The sequence below is a fragment of the Notolepis coatsorum genome, assembly GCF_963971535.1.
Source record: "Notolepis coatsorum genome assembly, chromosome: 9".
Taxonomy (NCBI): Eukaryota; Metazoa; Chordata; class Actinopteri; order Aulopiformes; family Paralepididae; genus Notolepis; species Notolepis coatsorum.
This window is the reverse complement of record NC_140173.1, coordinates 50,986,388-51,007,071: the sequence shown is the minus strand read 5'-3', so window position 1 is coordinate 51,007,071 and position 20,684 is coordinate 50,986,388. Positions and strand designations below refer to the sequence as shown.

Here is a 20,684-nt window from a genome sequence, read left to right as displayed (position 1 = left end):
CTGGCGGGATGGTGCCAGGAAAACAGCCTCTCCCTGAACGTCAGCAAAACAAAGGAGATGATTGTGGACTTCAGGAGGTCGGGGGTCAAGGACTACAGCCCCCTCAGCATCGACGGGGCACCGGTTGAGAGAGTCAACAGCTTTAAGTACCTCGGAGCCTACATATCCGAGGACTTGACATGGACCACACACATTGACAGTGTTGTGAAGAAGGCACGACAACGCCTCTACTTCCTCAGGCGCCTAAGGAAGTTCCAAGTCAGCCAGAAGATCCTTAAGAACTTCTACTCATGTACAATAGAGAGCATCTTGACCGGCAACATCACCTCCTGGTTTGGGAATAGCACTGCACAAGACCGAAGCAGACTACAAAGAGTGACACGTTCAGCCGAACGCACAATTGGAGGGGGGCTCCCCACCCTCCAGAACATTTACTACAAGCGTTGCAGGGGCAAGGCTAAGAGAATCATTAAAGACTCCAGTCACCCGAACAACTGCCTCTTTGAACTGCTGCGGTCAGGCAAGCGATACCGGAGTCTCAAGGCGAGCACAGAAAGACTCAGAAGAAGCTTCTATCCCCAGGCCATCAGGCTGCTAAACGAACAATGAATGAACACTACACAACAACAACCACCAAACGCACATAGCACACACATCCACACGCACACACTCACTTTAAACAAACACACTGTAGCACCCACTCCACACACTTTATAGCACACACCCACTTTAAACAAACACACTGTAGCACCCACTCCCCACACTTTATATTTATGGATGAAGGATTGCACTACAACTCGTACACCTTACTGTAAATTGTACCTAAAATTGTACCTCATCCCATTTCTGCTTTGCACTAGATAGTACTGTACATTAGTACACTGCATAGTATTGTGTATTGTATATTATATGGTAACTCAGAACATTGTACATATGTCTATACCGAACACTGTGACCTCATTTTTCTTCTTCTAAATTCATGCTATATTATGTTATTATGTTATTTGATACTATCTTGTCTAGCACAGTCTCTGGAGCGTAACAGTAAGAAGCATTTTGTATGAAAGTATTCTGTACTTCTGTATGACAACTATTAAAGAACTTGAACTTGAACTTTAAAACTGCATAAAGATCTGCACACATGAGAGGGAGAATAGCTTATAGCAGACTTAATGATGTTACTGTAGTGGCTACAGTAAGCATTTTATATAAAAGTACCCCCTCCAATGTACAGTAAATTACCTAGTATGGTTGTCAATATTCCAATGTACAGCTTTGCTTGTGCAGTTGTACAGTGTTTCCCCCCCAACCACGTTTTACTTTTTCATTCACACATTCATACTAAAATACCGTCTAGAGTATAAATATGTTTTTATCGTTTTCTGCAGTATTTCATAGAACGTGAGATATAGGCATAAATGCATATATTAGATCAGTTCGAGCCCAGCGCTCCACATTTGCTTTCAGTTTAGCTGGTCGTCCGTACTAATACACATTGGCCGTATTAGGGGGTGGGAAACTGATGGGTGGGGATCGGGCGTTGTGGACAGCGACTCCTACAGGTCGGTTGGTGCGCCTGTGCAGTAGAATCAGGAAGTGTCGGGGGCAGCGTGAGCCTCCCACCCGTTACTCCTCGCCACTGAGAGATCGAGCTGCGCAGGTGAAAAGATGCGACTGCTGTTACCTCAAGTACCGGAGGGGACTTGTGCTATGTATGACTTAGTCCACATTGCAGCCGGCTTGCGGGAGGCAAGAAACAGCGTCTGTGACAGGGGAGGGTTGAATTGGATGATATGAAATTGGGATGGGAGAAAATATAGAAAATGGGAGAAAAAGTGGATAAAAAAAAAATGCATATATTAGATTATCAAATGCAGTTTGATACGATCCATGCTATATTAAAAATGTCAACTGTACATGGTCCTAAACGTCATGACTGATAATCTGCGGGTGAACGGAGGGGGGGGGGGGGTCGTTTATAATTCAATGACCGACGTTAAATGATTTATGTAGTATGGGTGATATATTGATCAGAGCAGTTTGTATCGAAAATGATAAAGAAAAACGCTGAAACTCACCCCAGTCTCCTCGTAGTGTTGGGCGATGAGAGTGGATCAAACAGATCCCAATTATGGGATGTTGATCGATGCGATCCATTTCCGGTTTGTATATTACTAATACACGTCCAAATCATGTTGATTATTGAGTTATGGCAAAGATCCATATCGACAGTGTCTGTATTGAGCCCCGGGACGATAAACAAGTGGCCGGACAAAAATAGGGGACGGACCGAGCTCCAATGGGCACTTCCGGTTTGGCAACTCGCCAATCGGCCACCAGGTGGCTGTATTGAAGCGTTGCAGAGTTGTGATGGCTCAGACAGCATCAGCCAAGACTCCGTGGGTGAAATATGAATACCATGACGAAAATATGAAATATTGATCTCAAACACGCCTTACGTGTTGGCGGAGAAACCCGCCTTAACATGTGATTGGCGGAGAATGGGTTAATAATAAACAGTGTTAGGACTATCTCAATCAGCGCCAGACCCGAGGATAGTCGGGTTATCTCGCCATGCGTTGAGCGCCAGGACCCCCGAAAACCCGAGTATAGTCGGGTTTTCATCGTTATTTCTTTTATTCGATTACAGGCACACGGACTCAGGGTTAACATGGGGAATCATCCTGAGATCACCAAAGTGCAATACCGGCCGCATCCTCCCAGGTGGCAGTATCGAGCACCCTTTGAAACCTTATATATTGGCCTGTGCAACGTTCAAATGTCTTCAGGGCGCACTTTTCTTTGTCAGGCGAGTCGAGCGGGTATCCCGATCGCATTGAGCAGCTTCAAATGCCCCCGATGCATCTATTGTGGTGGATTATGTTGGCGACACGACGGACACCAATATTTGGACTCGCGATCAGACAATTGGAATATTCTTTTTGGGGTACCTCCTAGTTGAAGGTAAGGACTAAATTATATCAAGCCTGCTTTGATCCAACCATGATTTCACCTCGATCGCAACGTGTGTGTAACGTTACTCCACAACGTATGCCGTTGGTGACGATCAAAGCATCAAAAAATTACCCCCCCCCCCCTTTCATGCATTCATGATGAAACATAATACCTATTATATACATTTGATTTGGAAATAGTAGCGTGTCCAGGCGAGAAACGCCAACGCTTTTAGTGAAATTCATGTTTTGCTGCATATCGTCGTTTTCTGGGATTAGACAGGATCACTCTAAAACGATACGATACTAAAAATCTATTCTTTTTCACATATGAACGATAGATAGTTGGTGTCAAATGGGCCATAGTATTGTATCCATAGCTATAATATAGAATATATAGCCCTGAAAACACTGCCACTTATTTCTAGCTTTTAGAGCGTGGCGTGGTAGGAACAAACGATGCTCAAGTCTGTGGCGTCCAATGAGTTAAAAATAAACACTGTTAGGACTATCTGACTCTTAATAATAAACACTGTTAGGACTATCTGACTCTTAATAATAAACACTGTTAGGAGTATCTGACTCTTAACACTTTGATTGCCATTCACGAAGATCTACGTTTCTGTCACAGTATTTCGTTTTATTATCTATTGCCATTCATAATTCAGCGGGGCACCTTGTGCATACTGTTCTGAGTGTGTCTGAGCTGGCAGACTGTATTATACCGCCCTCTAACGCCTTCGGCCAGTAATGCACCCCGTTAGAAACGGGTTCGTTTATTTTCTCTACCGAGCTGCGGAATGGGGGCGGGTCCTAAACACTCCGGCAAAACACATGCTTGTAGGGATGGTTTGAACTACTGACCCCGCCCGCCCGTTGAAGTGCAATGCCCAACAACGTTGGGGACATGATCGCTGTGGATAACTGGAATGGCGATGAGATTATTGGATTCTTTTTTTTGCATTACTTCAGAGAACAGGTAAGGACACCATATATGAAAGCTTGCGTTGATCTGATATTTATTTCTACAGCTATTGAAGCTATCTGTGTTTTATGTGTATAACTGTGTGCCGTTGAGTTGCAGGAGGGGGGGGGGGGGGCGCCGGTCTAAATCACATTGCATGCGTGCACGACAAAGGATAATAGTGATGATCTAGCGTTGATTTCAGGAAGATCCGATAATCACGTGAAAAATTACAACGTGTTTATTGAATTACACAAAAACGCTGTTTTCTTGTATTTTCCCTGGCATTGCTCAGAAGCGGCCGGACTATGTTCATATTAAAAACGGAAATGTATGGATGAAAAAAGAATAAGTTTTTTGCACGTTGACCAGAAGCAGCTCAATGAGACTCGGCGGCGTTATTAGACCCATAGCTATACTATAAAATATAGGTTTAGCTTTACAAAGTACAACTACGTTTACATGGGGTTAATGGACGGCAAGGCCAGGTCACTTCCCGGAAGGGGCGTGGCACTCAATGTGTTAAAGGGGACATGTATTATAAATGGCTTTTTTCTGTGTTTAGCATGGTTTTATAGTAATAGGGGTTAGTATCAATTGGTCTGTGTCTCTAAATACCATATTGACTCATCAGTCTAGTCTCGAGTTCACGAGATCCTCCCTCACTCAACTAAGCTGTTCTGATTTGATGGTTTTGCTGACGTGAATATAGCACTGATTTGCATAACTAACTCTATGGTTGACAGCGACAGCAGAGCGAGTGGAATTATCTTCACTTCCTCAAACAGAGAGAGACAGACAACGAGCGAGTGAGAGAGAGATAGAGAGGGAGATGGAGGGAGGGAGAGAGGGAGAGAGGGAGAGAGGGAGAGAGGGAGAGGGGGAGAGGGAGAGAGAGGGAGAGAGAGGGAGAGAGAGAGAGAGAGAGAGAGAGAGAGAGGACCTTCTGTCGGGGAAACAAACCACGCGCGGGGAACAAACCACGCGCGTCTCTCCAACCTGGACCTCGCAGGGAAGCAGCAGTAGCGCACACTCATTTACACAAAGTGCTTATGGGCGGAGCCAGGCCAACACAGCCTGAAATCCAAATTGGCTTTTGAGTACTTGATTAGAAATATAAAACAATGCATTTTTTTTTATAAAAGCTTACAGATGTGTTCAATAGACTAACAGGAATTGTGTAAAGTTGCCCAAATAGTGCTAGGAATAGCAATGCATGTCCCCTTTAATAATAAACACTGTTTACTATGGTTTGGACCTATACCATCATCACTATTACTACTGTCTGAATAAATCCTGCCACCCACTACTGTTCACTACTACTACAGTTATCACTATTATCATTACTACTAGCACTTTGTTCTATGTTCTATTATTATTACTTATACAATTAATATTATACCTATCCCACCTGCACCCCCCCCCCCCCCCCCCCCCCCCATGCTGCTATGACACTTGAATTTCCCCAAGGGGATTAATAAAGGAACAATTGACTTGATTTGACTTGACTTGACTTTCTATATTAGATTAGATTATATTATATTAGATTAGAAATGTATTGTCATTATACAGCACAGGTACAGTGCGACGAAAATAAGTTCGGCATCCAACCAGAGTGCAAATGTAACAGTAAAGTGCAGTAGTAATATACAATGTACAGGTGATTAAACTGGGTATAAAATATATAAATGAGTACTACTGAGTGTAGTGCTAATCAGATGTATGTACAGAGGTGTACTATGATGGTACTATTTAGCATTTCGATCTTTGGACAATAGTGTGTGTCTGTGTGGGTGAGTGGGGGTTCTGCTTATTGTGTTAACAGGTTATGTTGCATGTTGGCTTTGGTCCAGTGATGTCTCTCCTCCGTCTCTCCTCTGTCTCTCCTCTTTCTCTCCTCCGTCTCTCCTCCGTCTCTCCTCCGTCTCTCCTCTGTCTCTCCTCTGTCTCTCCTCCGTCTCTCCTCCGTCTCTCCTCCGTCTCCTCCAGGATGACGGTGTGTAGTGGTCTCCTAGCGGAGGTGCTGAGTGACGGAGGCATGCTGGAGCTGCTGCTGGGAGAGCTCCGCAGGAGAGCCAAGATTCTCAGGAAGGTCAGAGTGACAGGTAATAATAATAATAATAATAATAATAATAATACAACTTTATTTGTATAGCACCTTTCATACAGAAACTGCAGCTCAAAGTGCTTCACAACAGAAAAAGACAGGTATAAAATTAGCACATAAAGTGCAGACATATAAAATCACAGTTTTTCAGATTAGACTAACATCCCAACAGGCCACCGTGTTTATGGTTTGATTCAGTTTTAAAAAAAAGACAATAATAAAAATAGTAAGATAGAATAGACAGAGTAAAATAGTGCAATAAGTAGTAGAATAGAATAGACATGAAATGAGCACATAAAGTGCATACATATAAAATCTGTTTTTTTACAGTGCAATAAAATAGTTCTGGATGACTGTTTAACAGTTTAAAGTCGTCTTTACCTTCTCTGTTTGGTATCCACAGTTAAAAACCTGACAATCTTCCCTCCTGTTTGATACCCACTTTGACCGTTTGAACCTCCCACTCAGGGCAAACCTCCCTCTCAGGGCGCAGTTCTAGGCCTGGGTCCTACACAGTTTTAAAGCCTGACAGTCTTTCTTGTTTGATACCAACACAGTTTAATACCTGACCGTTTTGAATCTGTAATAAAAAGCAATGGACAAAGTAAAATAGAAGTGCAATAAAATAGATAGGTAGGCCAATGGCACGTGGGCAAAAGAAAACCTATGCCTTTACTGTGTGGTATAACGTGACTCTACAACAGCTACCTCTGATTGATTTGCTTTGGTCAAGAGGCATTGCTGTGACTCTTTCCAATTTGTTCTTCTTTTGTATAGAGACAATGCGCCCCTAGTCTACAGTCTACACAGTTCTAAAACCCACCTTTTTAGTGTAAAAAGAAGGGCATTCTACCACTGGGTGTTGTTTGTACCGACGGCCACCAGGTGGTGCTTCTTTACCCTGTGAGCGGTGCCAACAGCAGAAAATAACGTTAGCGTAAAATAGGACAACATTTGTTGTACGTGTGTATTATTGCAATTTTCAGCTGTCATTAAGTGTATATACTGTACATGTGGATTGTGTCGCTACCGTATAATATACAGTAGCTTACCATCAGTGTGTGTATATGTTTTCTTGGTAAATGTAGGAGGTAAAAGAAATATTAGTAATTGTAGAGTAACATCCCCCAGCCGTTAACACATTGGGCGCCGTGCATTGTACCCATCATTGGGTCCAGTCTGCCACCGCTGTGAGCCTATGGAGATGTTTACCTTCTTTGCAGGGCTATAACTTTTTAAATATTATAGCTATAACTTGACATTACTATGGCCCATTCAACATCGGGTATCTATCGTTCCGGATGTGGGAACGTTATATTTTTTCATTCATACAATGTTGTGTTAAAACCGTCGAGAATATAAGTATGTTTTTAAGCTTTTCTGCTGTAATTCCAAAAACGCGAGTTATAGGCCCTAAAGCATAAAGATTATCGTTTGGCGTTTCTTTCCTATACACGCTATATTAAAAAATTCAAATGTATATGATCGGTATACATTATGCTTCATCATGATGTATATGATCGGTATACATTATGCTTCATCATGCGTGAAGGAAAGGGGGGGGGGGGGGGGTCGTTTATAATTCCTTGATCGTCAGTAATGGCTTTATTTAGTATGGGTTGATATGTTGACCAGATGGATTGCAAACAAAGAAATGGACAATCAAGCTGAAAATAACGTTATATTCCTCTTACCGTTCGCCGATGAGACTGGAGGAAAAATATTACAATTAATTTGACGTCGATCTGCTAGATCCATTTCCCGTTTGTATGACGCAATAAACGCCGAAATCATATAGATGAATGCGTTTCGAAAGCGATCCCAATGCACTCGATTGTGTCTCTTGATCCACATTACAAGATATTACTGCCGGAGGGATTTCCTCGATGCACCAGCTCCACTTCCGGTTTGGTGTGGAGTGTAACTCGCCCGATCATCCACCAGGCGGCGGTATTGAGGCGTTGCAATATCAGACAGGGTGCAGCTGCAGTCCCGCAGGGAGGCTGGATGAATTATGAATGCCATGGCGAAAAAATTTAATATTGATCCCAACAACGAATTATCACGTTGTTGGCGTTCAACGCATGGCGGGCAATAACGAATTATGACGTTGTTGGCGTCCAATGTGTTAACCAGCTATAGTTTACCACAACAGACCAGGCCATTGTGGTGTCTTAATTGTAAATGACCAAGGAATCTGGTTGAGTGATTAATGCTTGTGAAGTAGCGCCACTTGGTCAGTTAACTATCTCACGTTCTACGAGCAGTGAGTAAACTCCCTACCATACATATCTTTATAAAACAAGATAGGATAAGATGGATCTTTATTTATTCCTGTGGGGAAATAATATGGGGTTTTACGCCTACTCAAAGTTTATATTCTTGAATTGTTTCTGATTGATCTGTAGTCAAACTAAATGTCTAACAAAAATGTGCTAAGGCACAAACTCCCATTTAAGTTGGCAAAATCTGATCTAGAGATGGGTGTGCTAACCACTCAGCAGCCTAACAAAACAAAATATGTCCCTTGACCACATGTTTTGTATGATCCTGTCGGCTGTCGCTAATAAACTTGATTTGTGTTTCATTACATACTTTGAGAGCTCTGCTGCCCTAAATCTTTATTTATATATATATATATATATATATATATATACACAAATATATATATTTATATTTTTTTTTTTTTTTTTTTAATTTTTTTATTATTGCAAAACAAAACTTATTAAAAGTCAGTACTCAACACACAATGTATAATGAAACTTTCAGTAAAGGTGGTTAAAATATATGCAAGTACAGAAACAGGATAAAACAAAAATAGTCAATAATAACATTTTAACCGTATACAGTGTATATCCAGCGAAGTTACAATTATATAAATGTTAGTATATAATATACCCCTAATACCTATTTTCTAAAACCCTACACACATATGCTCCAGCTCAAACCCCCCCCTCCCGGACCCCCTCTTGGATAGTGCCTCCATTATCCCCCACTCCTAACCAAACATCACCATTATAGGCTAGCTTTTATTCTCTCCACCACTTCTAACCACATTGACATTTTGGATTCATTGAGCCCCAGAATTCTTGCTGTAGATATTTCTTGATATATCACATCGAGATATGTAAGAAACCACACTTTCCGGCACATTTTTTCCGGTTGAAACCAACGTGATGCGATCAGTTTTTTAGCTACTGTGATACCCGATAAAACCAATCTTTTTAGTTGTGGATTCACTGCAAACTCAAAAACATCATTCAATAGCAATACCGCGGGGTGTACAGGTATATTCCAAAATACGAGTATTGATAATTGTTGGGACACATCTTTCCAGAATGCCTTAACTGGTGGGCAGTCCCAATACATGTGCATAAATGTTCCTTCGTCCCCATTTGTACATTGGGAGCATTTGGAGTCTTGTATAAGCCCCATTTTGCACAGCCTTATAGGAGTCAAGTATGTCCTGTGAATATAGTTCAGATTGATTTGTTGATGATCCGGGTTCCTTGATGTAAGTCGGACATTTGCCCAGGCTCCTTGCCAATCAAAGTCATTTTCCAGGTCTGGTATATCCCTCCTCCAGACATTGTCTAGTTGAAGGGTTTCATACAAGGACGTTAGTAATTGATAATAAAAACCTGATACAAAACCTCCCAATGTATCTCTTTCATAGAAAAATTTGTGGTATCTGTGGTGTTCAATTGGTATGTGTAATGGAACACCGTGAGATCTCATACAAAGTCGTAACTGTATGTAAAAAAGCCATGTGGACTCGGTGAGGTTAAACTTTATGCATATTTCGACATAACTACAGAGGCCCTTGTTATTAAAAATATCCCCTAATGAGTGTATGCCTCTTTCTTCCCATACAGGGAATCTTATAGGTCGTTTTCCCATTAAGAGAGCATTGTTATTGAATATGGGAGTGTGATTATGCCATACTTGAGGGTTAGGAAATTTCCTTTGTGTTTCCCGCCATGTCCTGATTGCATGGGTTATTATTGGGCCAAATTCTCGCTCACAATGCTTGATTGAAAGTTTAGTGTATGCTATGTCTTTCAATCTCTGTGGGGCTACTATGTTTTCTTCTAATTTTCTCCAAGATACCAAAGCCTCGGGGTCAAACCATATCTTCTTCAATGGTCTTAATGTGAAGGCATTAAAATATTGTAAAAAATCTGGGACTGCCATGCCACCGTCTGCTTTATTTCTCTGTGCGGTGGATCTTTTTATGCGAGGTGGTTTGTTATTCCAAATAAATTTGTATGTGGAGGTTTGTAATCTTTTCCAGTAGCCCTCTGGAGGAGGTAACGGAAGCATTGAGCTGAAGAAATTGATTCTTGGTAATACATCCATCTTAACTATTGATACCCTTGCCTGTACTGAGTTTTTAAGTTTTGCCCACCTGTCCAGGTCGTCCTTGATTTTGTTCTGTATTTTTGTGTAATTGTGCTTCACCGTTTGTCTTATGGTGGGAAATATTTCCACACCCAAGCATCTGAAATGTTTGACCATGGGTATCGCACCTGGGAGGGTTGTCTCTTTTTTTGCACTGGTGTTAAGAGGAAGAAAAGCCGACTTAGGCCAATTTATTTTAAATCCCGATAAATCACCAAAGTTCTCTATCAACTTGAGTATAAGCGGCAATGTGTTGTTGGGGTTTTGCATGAACAATATTACGTCGTCCGCATATAAACAAATTTTATGATGTGTGCCCTTGATTACTATTGGTTCTATGTGTTGGGATTGTCTTATAAATTGTGCTAAAGGTTCTAATGATAGATCGAATAGTCCGGGACTAAGAGGGCAACCTTGTCTGGCTGAGCGTGATACCGGAAAGATATCGGAGATGAATGTGCCTGTTGTAATCCTGGCCGATGGGTCCTTGTATAGTACTTTAATCATATCAATGAAACCTTTTCCTAACCCCATCCTTTCCAATACTGCCCATAGAAACGGCCATTCCAACCTGTCAAATGCTTTCATAGCATCCAGGGATAGTATCGCCTTAGGTGTGATGTCCTCTTTGTCTGTATCTAGTACGTGCAGTATTCGCCTTATGTTATCATTGATCAGGCGACCTTTTATGAAGCCTGTTTGGTCCGGATGAACTAAAGACGTCATATGCTTTTGCAATCTGATGGCTAATATCTTAGAGTACAGTTTGACATCGGTTCCGAGGAGGCTTAAAGGACGGTAACTACCGCATTCAGTGGGGTCTTTGTCTTTTTTGTGAAGAACTGAAATGAGTGCGGTATTTTGGTGTTCAATGAAGCTTCCCTCTTTGACTGAGTATAAGATCATATTTAGTAATAAGGGTCCAAATATGTCCCAGCAAGAAATGTACATTTCTGATGGGATACCGTCAATTCCCGGAGCTTTGCCGTTTTTCATTCCGGATATGGCCTTCTTGAGTTCTTCTAATGTGATCGGTACTTCTAACTGTTTAGCGTCTTCATCCGTAAGTTTAGGGAGAGTAATTTGATTAAGATATGTGTCTAATTTGTCTTGATCAAAGGTCGTTTCTGAGTTATATAAATCGGAGTAGAATTCTTTGAATGTATCGTTTATTATTTTGGGTTCTGTTACTAGAGCTTGTTGTTTCCTAATGGCAGTTATATCTGCAAATTTTGCATTAATTCTTAGTCGCATGGCTAATAGGTGACTAGGTTTAGAACCTTGGAAGTACTGCTGTTGTCTAGTGCTGCGTATTTGCAATTCCGATTTTTGTCTGTACATTGCTTTGATCTCTGTCTTTAGAATGTTAACTTGGTTATCTAGTCTAGTAGAGTTGTTGTATTTTAAAGAATTAAAAAGCGTTGAGTAAAGCGTTTCCATTTCAGACAGTTTTGTGTTTTGATTTTTGCGCAATATGGAGGTAAATCTATCCGAGAAATCCTTGATCATATTCTTTACCGACATCCATAATATTCTGGGATCTTGCACCGAGTTAGCATTATCTTGTAGGAATACTGTGAGAGCTTCTTTAATTTGTGTAATGAATTCCTTGTTGTTAAGCAGCATCGAATTAAAACGCCATCTTGGGGCCCGGGTAGATAGTGTACCAAATGTTGCTTTCAGGATTAAGTAGCAGTGATCTGATAGCGCATTGGGTGTCATTTCCACTTCATATTTATCAAATATTCTCGGGGATGCAAAGACGTAATCAATTCTGGATAGTGTGTTGTGTCTCGCCGAACGACAGGAGTACTTGCGGGTCATGGGGTTAAGTGAACGCCATAAATCAGTTACTCCTGTTGATTTCGACCAATCTTTTAATGCTTTAGATGAATTCTTTTGTTCGCTGGAGAAGGAAAGGTAAGTTTTGTCCATCCTTGGGTTCCAAATGGCATTAAAATCCGCACCTATTATATATGAGTACTCGGGATGGTTTAACATTTCTCCTGTTAGTGAAGTGAAGAAACCCACTTCGTACAAATTCGGGGCATATACCGCTGCCAATGCAATTTTCCTGTTATTGTGTATAATCCTAGCTATAGTTATGCGCCCCTCAGCATCCGACCATACCCCTTTCAATTCGATATTTAATTTGCGTCTGACGACTATGGCTACCCCTCTAGTTCTCGTAGCAAAAGAAGAGTGACTAATATTATGGTATATGTTATCCGCTAACGTATTTATGTCTCCCTCTAAAATGTGCGTTTCGCTTAATAGAGCCACGTCCACATGTTCTTTTTTCATCAGTGTAAGCACGCTTTTGCGCTTGTGTTGTTTGTTTATCCCACCGGTGTTCCATACCATTATATTCAAACTAGCCATAGTCTATGCATGTTTTCGTGTAGTTTTTGGTAATGTTTCTGGAGTATGAAGCTACAATAGATGCACATCCAATTAATGAGGTCCCGTTGAGAGCTGAGCTTAAAAACATATATATATACAAATAAAAATCCCCTATTTTCCCCTCACCCAGAAAGTCGAACATGCCTGTGTTCCAAGAACACATCCTCCGCGATTGACTTTCTCCCATGGTCCACCGGATTGCCCAAACTGAGCATTGTAATCCTAATTTTCCTATGCACATTGCCATAGGATCTAACATTTCCATTCTATTGCAATAGAATGTCGCTTTTGGTCTTGCACCTTCCCTTACTGTAATGAAGTGTTGTGATAAATAACCTAAAGATAAAAATAAAAAATAAAATAAAAAAAAGAGAATAAACCTTTATCGACATATTCCTTTGAACCCTCCACCAACGTGTGGGGGAAGAAAAAAAAAGGAAAAGATTGTAGAGCAATATTGACACCTTAATGTGAAGAACATTGGAAAAGAATAATGTAAGTTAAAATATATTTAAAGAATATAGAGTAATATTGACACCTTAATGTGAAGAACATTGGAAAAGAACAATGTAAGTTAAAATATATTTAAAGAATATAGAGTAATGAGAAGAAAAAATTAAATAAAATAAAATCAATGGAAAGATATAGATAAGGAATAAGAGATAAATAATTATCAACGTGGAGAAGCCACTAGAACCGATTTAACTGATTAGATAAGATAGAAAAGCAGCGCCTTTTAGCGCTTCAATGTGCCTTTAATGGAGTGATTACTTAAATTGTTAGAATAACCTTGCTGTGCTCATACGTTTATGTGTGGTTAATTTTAAAGTATTATTAAGGACTGATTGCACTTCATTTAATTTATTATCTGCTATGTGTATGCACACCGAATGTTATTGTTATAGTTGTATGCTTCGTTGTCATGGTGCCTTATATTCTAGAAGGTTGTAGAATATACTAGTGCCTAGACTATTTTACATTCCAGAATGATCTAAGAGACCCAGGGCATTTGAGCGATAAACCCAGAATATTCCAGATAGATCTTTTTGCATTGATATTTATTTGTCCCCTCAGAGACCAGAGACTGAAATTATAATGTATTATGAATCGTATTATACACAGTACACTTTGTTATAGACGACTTGCATATCGTTTGCTACTTTGATGAACACAACAATGTCATTTCAACACTGGTGGAATGACCTCATTGATGAACACAATAAAGTCATTCCAACACTGGTATATATTTAGAGAGAGGCTTAACTGATTCCGGCATTTTCGTCATGCTTTGGGTTATTTGCTGCATTTTGATTCAGGAAATCCTCAGCTTCAAAGGGTGTAAATGGACCTGACCTGCGGCCGTTATTGCCCAAGAATGATAACAGCGCCGGATATGCTAGCCTTGGCTTGTAGCCGGCTTTGTACAGCTTTTGCATCACATCTTTGTATGGTTGACGTCGGATGATGGCCTCTCTGCTCAAATCTTCGTAGATAAATATTGGTTTATCACCATACTTCAGCTTCCCACGTTGGTTGCGAGCATATTTGATGATGTCATCCCTTGTTGTAGTTTTCCGCAGAGTGACAATGATGACTCTCGGCCCGTTGATACTTTGCCCCTGGGAACCAATTCTGTAAACTTGTTCCACTTCTGGCACTTTGTTTGGATCGGAGTTTTCCAAAATCGTTGATAACTCTTTTGGAAAGTTGATGTCTTCGCAGTTCACTGCTTCATCAAGCCCCACAATGCGGATGTTATTCCGCCTGTGGTAACGATGGGTTTCTAGTTGCCTCTCCATCACTTCGTTTTTAAGCAATTTTATTTCCCTCCGATATTCCTCTTTAGCTCTTTCCATCTCTTCTCCCATCTCTGTCAAGCCACCTTCGTTCGCTTTGACTGCTTTTGTGTTTTCTGTCACCGAAATCTCCACTGTCGTGATTCGCACGGACTGCAAAACGACCGCTCTCATAACCTCTTCGAATTTAGTATCGATGTGTTTAGCGTGTGCGACCAAGTGTTCTTCTACGTGTGCTTTGAAAGCGACCATCTGTTCTTCTACGTGTGCTTTGAAAGCGACCATCTGTTCTTTGATCAGGATAGTCAGAGAGTTGAAGTCGGGCTGTGCAACTGAACTGCTTGTGTCAGTTGATGTTATTGGAGCAGTGAGGGATCCGATGGATGTTTTTGCTATTATCTTCTCAAAATCGCCTGCTTTTTCCTTCACGGTACTTTTTTCTGATGTTCCTGTTATGTTGTCATCTATTGTCTCCATCTCGGGGCCAGTTGTCCTTGGTCCCTGTGTATTCTCCTCTATATTCCCCGCGTCGGGGCTTGTCCCCAACGGATCTGCCACAGCGTCGCCTGTTATTTTCCTTGAGCGTGTTTCAATCGGCGCCGTTAGAATTGCTGTGTCTTGTTTCCTTCCACCCTTTCTCTTATCCTTATCCATGTTGTCTTTTTGATATAGTTAGTAGAGGGTCTTATCAATACATACGAGTGTAAGCACGCTTTTGCGCTTGTGTTGTTTGTTTATCCCACCGGTGTTCCATACCATTATATTCAAACTAGCCATAGTCTATGCATGTTTTCGTGTAGTTTTTGGTAATGTTTCTGGAGTATGAAGCTACAATAGATGCACATCCAATTAATGAGGTCCCGTTGAGAGCTGAGCTTAAAAACATATATATATACAAATAAAAATCCCCTATTTTCCCCTCACCCAGAAAGTCGAACATGCCTGTGTTCCAAGAACACATCCTCCGCGATTGACTTTCTCCCATGGTCCACCGGATTGCCCAAACTGAGCATTGTAATCCTAATTTTCCTATGCACATTGCCATAGGATCTAACATTTCCATTCTATTGCAATAGAATGTCGCTTTTGGTCTTGCACCTTCCCTTACTGTAATGAAGTGTTGTGATAAATAACCTAAAGATAAAAATAAAAAATAAAATAAAAAAAAGAGAATAAACCTTTATCGACATATTCCTTTGAACCCTCCACCAACGTGTGGGGAAAAAAAAAAAAGGAAAAGATTGTAGAGCAATATTGACACCTTAATGTGAAGAACATTGGAAAAGAATAATGTAAGTTAAAATATATTTAAAAAATATAGAGTAATATTGACACCTTAATGTGAAGAACATTGGAAAAGAACAATGTAAGTTAAAATATATTTAAAGAATATAGAGTAATGAGAAGAAAAAATTAAATTAAATAAAAATCAATGGAAAGATATAGATAAGGAATAAGAGATAAATAATTATCAACGTGGAGAAGCCACTAGAACCGATTTAACTGATTAGATAAGATAGAAAAGCAGCGCCTTTTAGCGCTTCAATGTGCCTTTAATGGAGTGATTACTTAAATTGTTAGAATAACCTTGCTGTGCTCATACGTTTATGTGTGGTTAATTTTAAAGTATTATTAAGGACTGATTGCACTTCATTTAATTTATTATCTGCTATGTGTATGCACACCGAATGTTATTGTTATAGTTGTATGCTTCGTTGTCATGGTGCCTTATATTCTAGAAGGTTGTAGAATATACTAGTGCCTAGACTATTTTACATTCCAGAATGATCTAAGAGACCCAGGGCATTTGAGCGATAAACCCAGAATATTCCAGATAGATCTTTTTGCATTGATATTTATTTGTCCCCTCAGAGACCAGAGACTGAAATTATAATGTATTATGAATCGTATTATACACAGTACACTTTGTTATAGACGACTTGCATATCGTTTGCTACTTTGATGAACACAACAATGTCATTTCAACACTGGTGGAATGACCTCATTGATGAACACAATAAAGTCATTCCAACACTGGTATATATTTAGAGAGAGGCTTAACTGATTCCGGCATTTTCGTCATGCTTTGGGTTATTTGCTGCATTTTGATTCAGGAAATCCTCAGCTTCAAAGGGTGTAAATGGACCTGACCTGCGGCCGTTATTGCCCAAGAATGATAACAGCGCCGGATATGCTAGCCTTGGCTTGTAGCCGGCTTTGTACAGCTTTTGCATCACATCTTTGTATGGTTGACGTCGGATGATGGCCTCTCTGCTCAAATCTTCGTAGATAAATATTGGTTTATCACCATACTTCAGCTTCCCACGTTGGTTGCGAGCATATTTGATGATGTCATCCCTTGTTGTAGTTTTCCGCAGAGTGACAATGATGACTCTCGGCCCGTTGATACTTTGCCCCTGGGAACCAATTCTGTAAACTTGTTCCACTTCTGGCACTTTGTTTGGATCGGAGTTTTCCAAAATCGTTGATAACTCTTTTGGAAAGTTGATGTCTTCGCAGTTCACTGCTTCATCAAGCCCCACAATGCGGATGTTATTCCGCCTGTGGTAACGATGGGTTTCTAGTTGCCTCTCCATCACTTCGTTTTTAAGCAATTTTATTTCCCTCCGATATTCCTCTTTAGCTCTTTCCATCTCTTCTCCCATCTCTGTCAAGCCACCTTCGTTCGCTTTGACTGCTTTTGTGTTTTCTGTCACCGAAATCTCCACTGTCGTGATTCGCACGGACTGCAAAACGACCGCTCTCATAACCTCTTCGAATTTAGTATCGATGTGTTTAGCGTGTGCGACCAAGTGTTCTTCTACGTGTGCTTTGAAAGCGACCATCTGTTCTTCTACGTGTGCTTTGAAAGCGACCATCTGTTCTTTGATCAGGATAGTCAGAGAGTTGAAGTCGGGCTGTGCAACTGAACTGCTTGTGTCAGTTGATGTTATTGGAGCAGTGAGGGATCCGATGGATGTTTTTGCTATTATCTTCTCAAAATCGCCTGCTTTTTCCTTCACGGTACTTTTTTCTGATGTTCCTGTTATGTTGTCATCTATTGTCTCCATCTCGGGGCCAGTTGTCCTTGGTCCCTGTGTATTCTCCTCTATATTCCCCGCGTCGGGGCTTGTCCCCAACGGATCTGCCACAGCGTCGCCTGTTATTTTCCTTGAGCGTGTTTCAATCGGCGCCGTTAGAATTGCTGTGTCTTGTTTCCTTCCACCCTTTCTCTTATCCTTATCCATGTTGTCTTTTTGATATAGTTAGTAGAGGGTCTTATCAATACATACGATGTGGTCTAATCTCTTTAGGTATTGTCCAAATAAGGTTTTTAAACGAAATTAACGATAACGGGAGCGGAGCTGTAACCAATTGCGTGCGCTACATATTGCAGCTAAACCGGAAGTCCATATATTTTATATATATATATATATATAACTAAAAGGAGAAAACCTTCAAAAAGAAAGAAGGGACCGCACACTCCTAGGACTGGTTTTAGCTTTTTTATTGCACAACGCGTTTCGCTTCTGCTTCCTCAGGTGCTATATATATATATATATATATTTTTTTTTATCTCATTCATTCCACAAGAACGTAGAATAAAAATTTAATATTTTTTTTTTAAATGGTTCATTTGCATGTTCTTGGTATCTGATTCTAGGGACATATGGATCTCAGGGAATGTATTCCCAGTGTCAGAAATACTGTGTCTGTTACTAGGCTTGAGTAAATTGTAATGAACCAAATGAGAATATCAATTCAATTATTATTATTATTATTTTTTTATACTGTGAATAACACCATGCTAAAATTGACCAGACCTGAAAAATCTAAGCAAATGAATAAAGGGAAGATGATTAAACAGAAGGAGATACAGTACTGAATTCTGCCATCCGGACACATGCAATTTGAAATATGATTATAGAATATAAAATATCAGGCCTAAAATGGTTATGCGATTAAAATGTGATTAATTAGATTAATGAATTACAAATCCTGTAATTAATTAGATAATTTTTTTTAATCGCCTGACAGCACTAGTTTTTACTTTTAGCATCGTTTTTAACATTGTGTGAGCCTGCATTTATGCCTGAATAGTGCTGCACGATATGAGGTTTTTGGCAATACCGCTGTTCCTGTTTCTATAGTTTTGGAACTGATATCAATTATTGAATAACCGATATTATATTATCGATATTTGGTTATACTATATATATGTGGTGTTGCCAGACATCCGGCTGTGCAGGTACTTTACTGTATCTTTTATATTGTTTATCTCCTCTGTTTGGAGTCAGTTGTGTCATGTCTGTCTGTATGTATGTGTCTGTGGCTGCAGTGTGGGTGTAAGCCCAAGACAAATGTCCCAGCTGATGGGACAATAAAGTGACTCTTGACTCTTGACTCTGAATTAGGGATGTCCTGATTACGTTTAGTTTTTTTTGCCCCTGATCCAAGTAAGTTATTATTGTCCCGATCCAATATTTGTTTGAGGTTTATTTTCCTAGATGATACAGCTGCACACTGCACACTTCAAGTACATGGAAGTTAGTAAAAGCAATCCAGTGTAGGTATGCCTGACAATTGAATATCTCTGCATTAAGAAAAAAATATATACATCCTGCGTCACAGCTTTCCCTTAATGGTTTTCATTTATTTCTTTGCCAAAAAGGAACAGATCTTGGATCTGGCTTATTATAGCCAATTACAGATCAGTTATGCCATAATCGACTCCGATATCAATCTTTCAGATCGGCTCAGGACGTCCCTGCGTTGAATACATGTTGAATTGCACCTCATTGGTAAATGGACTGTATTTATATACAGTCGCACTTTTATCCAAAGCGCTGCACAACTTACAGTATGCCTCACATTCACTCACACATGAGTTGGCGGTGCCAACCTGCTCACCGGGAGCAGGTAGGGGTTAAGTGTCGACCGCTCTACTTTTGAAATGTAGCACTTTTATTTAGAAGAAGAAGAAGTATTTATTTGTCATCAGATTAACACACACAGACCCACAGGAACACACACACATGCACTGAGTCGCTGATGAAATGTTCTCTGCACCTCCCATCCCGTCGTCCTTCCCCCCAAGGGCAGCCGGGAGCAGACGAGGGCTGCAGCGTGGGGCCGCGCCCGGGGACCAATCCAAGTGCTCCTGTCTGTCTTCGTCTGGGAGGCGACAGCGTTAAAGCGATCTGTTGTGTCTGCATGTTTTTCCATTGGGTTTATCTTATCGGGAGGGGAAACCCTTGCGAGCACGGGGGGAGAACATGCAAACTCCACACAGAAAGGCCCGGGAGATACCCCCCACCTGGGTACCTGGCAACCTGGTCCCCAAGCGGGAATCAAACCCAGGACCTCCTAGCTGTGAGGCGACAGTGTTAACCACTACACCACCGTGCCGCCAAGTTTATTTGAGTAAAGCGTAAATAGGACACTGATTCAGACGTGGACCTTGCAGGCTCAGCAATGCTATAGGTTTGCTTGGTTCTCTGTGTAGCATTTCCTTGGTTGTTGCTTTACTGATGAACGCCACTGCGACGCCACTGCGGATCGTATCTGACACCTCCCCCCGTGTCCCGCAGGTCCTCAGGAACAGTCGTGTGGGGAGGACGGTGACAGAGCTCTCACCAACGCCATGCTCCAGCTGGTGTCTGCCCTGACACTGCGCTCCGTCAGGAACACAGGTACGCACGCTCGCACACACCGTCCCTTAGGTGAAGCGTACGAAGGTAAAATAAGAATACAGGTGTTTGTGCGAACCTTTTTACAGTGGACAAATTGAATGGATCAGTCGCATGCATTCATGGCAGCGTTGGCAAGCTTAAACGAGCAGGCTCGCGAGCGGAAGGTTGCAGGTTCGACTCCTGGACAAGGCAGGGAAATCTGGGCAGGGCAAGTGAATGCATGTCACAAGTGTTCTAATTAAGGTTGTCAAAGTTAACGCGATATTAACGTGTTAACGCACAATTCTATTAACTTTATTAAAAAAAAAGTACATTCTTTTTTGTATTCTTTTTTTTACTAGACTTCACTCAGGTGTATTATTGATA

The 20,684-nt window shown here is 40.8% G+C and overlaps 1 protein-coding gene across 1 annotated transcript in view; it reads left to right on the top strand.

The window, feature by feature from the left end:
* wdfy4 (WDFY family member 4) overlaps positions 1-20,684 on the top strand; it is a gene marked incomplete at its 5' end in the record, with an annotated part of 306,077 nt that overhangs the window by 48,927 nt on the left and 236,466 nt on the right. The window contains 2 exon segments of the mRNA XM_084321866.1: positions 5,908-6,023; positions 20,217-20,318. Coding sequence (XP_084177992.1) covers positions 5,908-6,023; positions 20,217-20,318 — 218 coding nt within the window.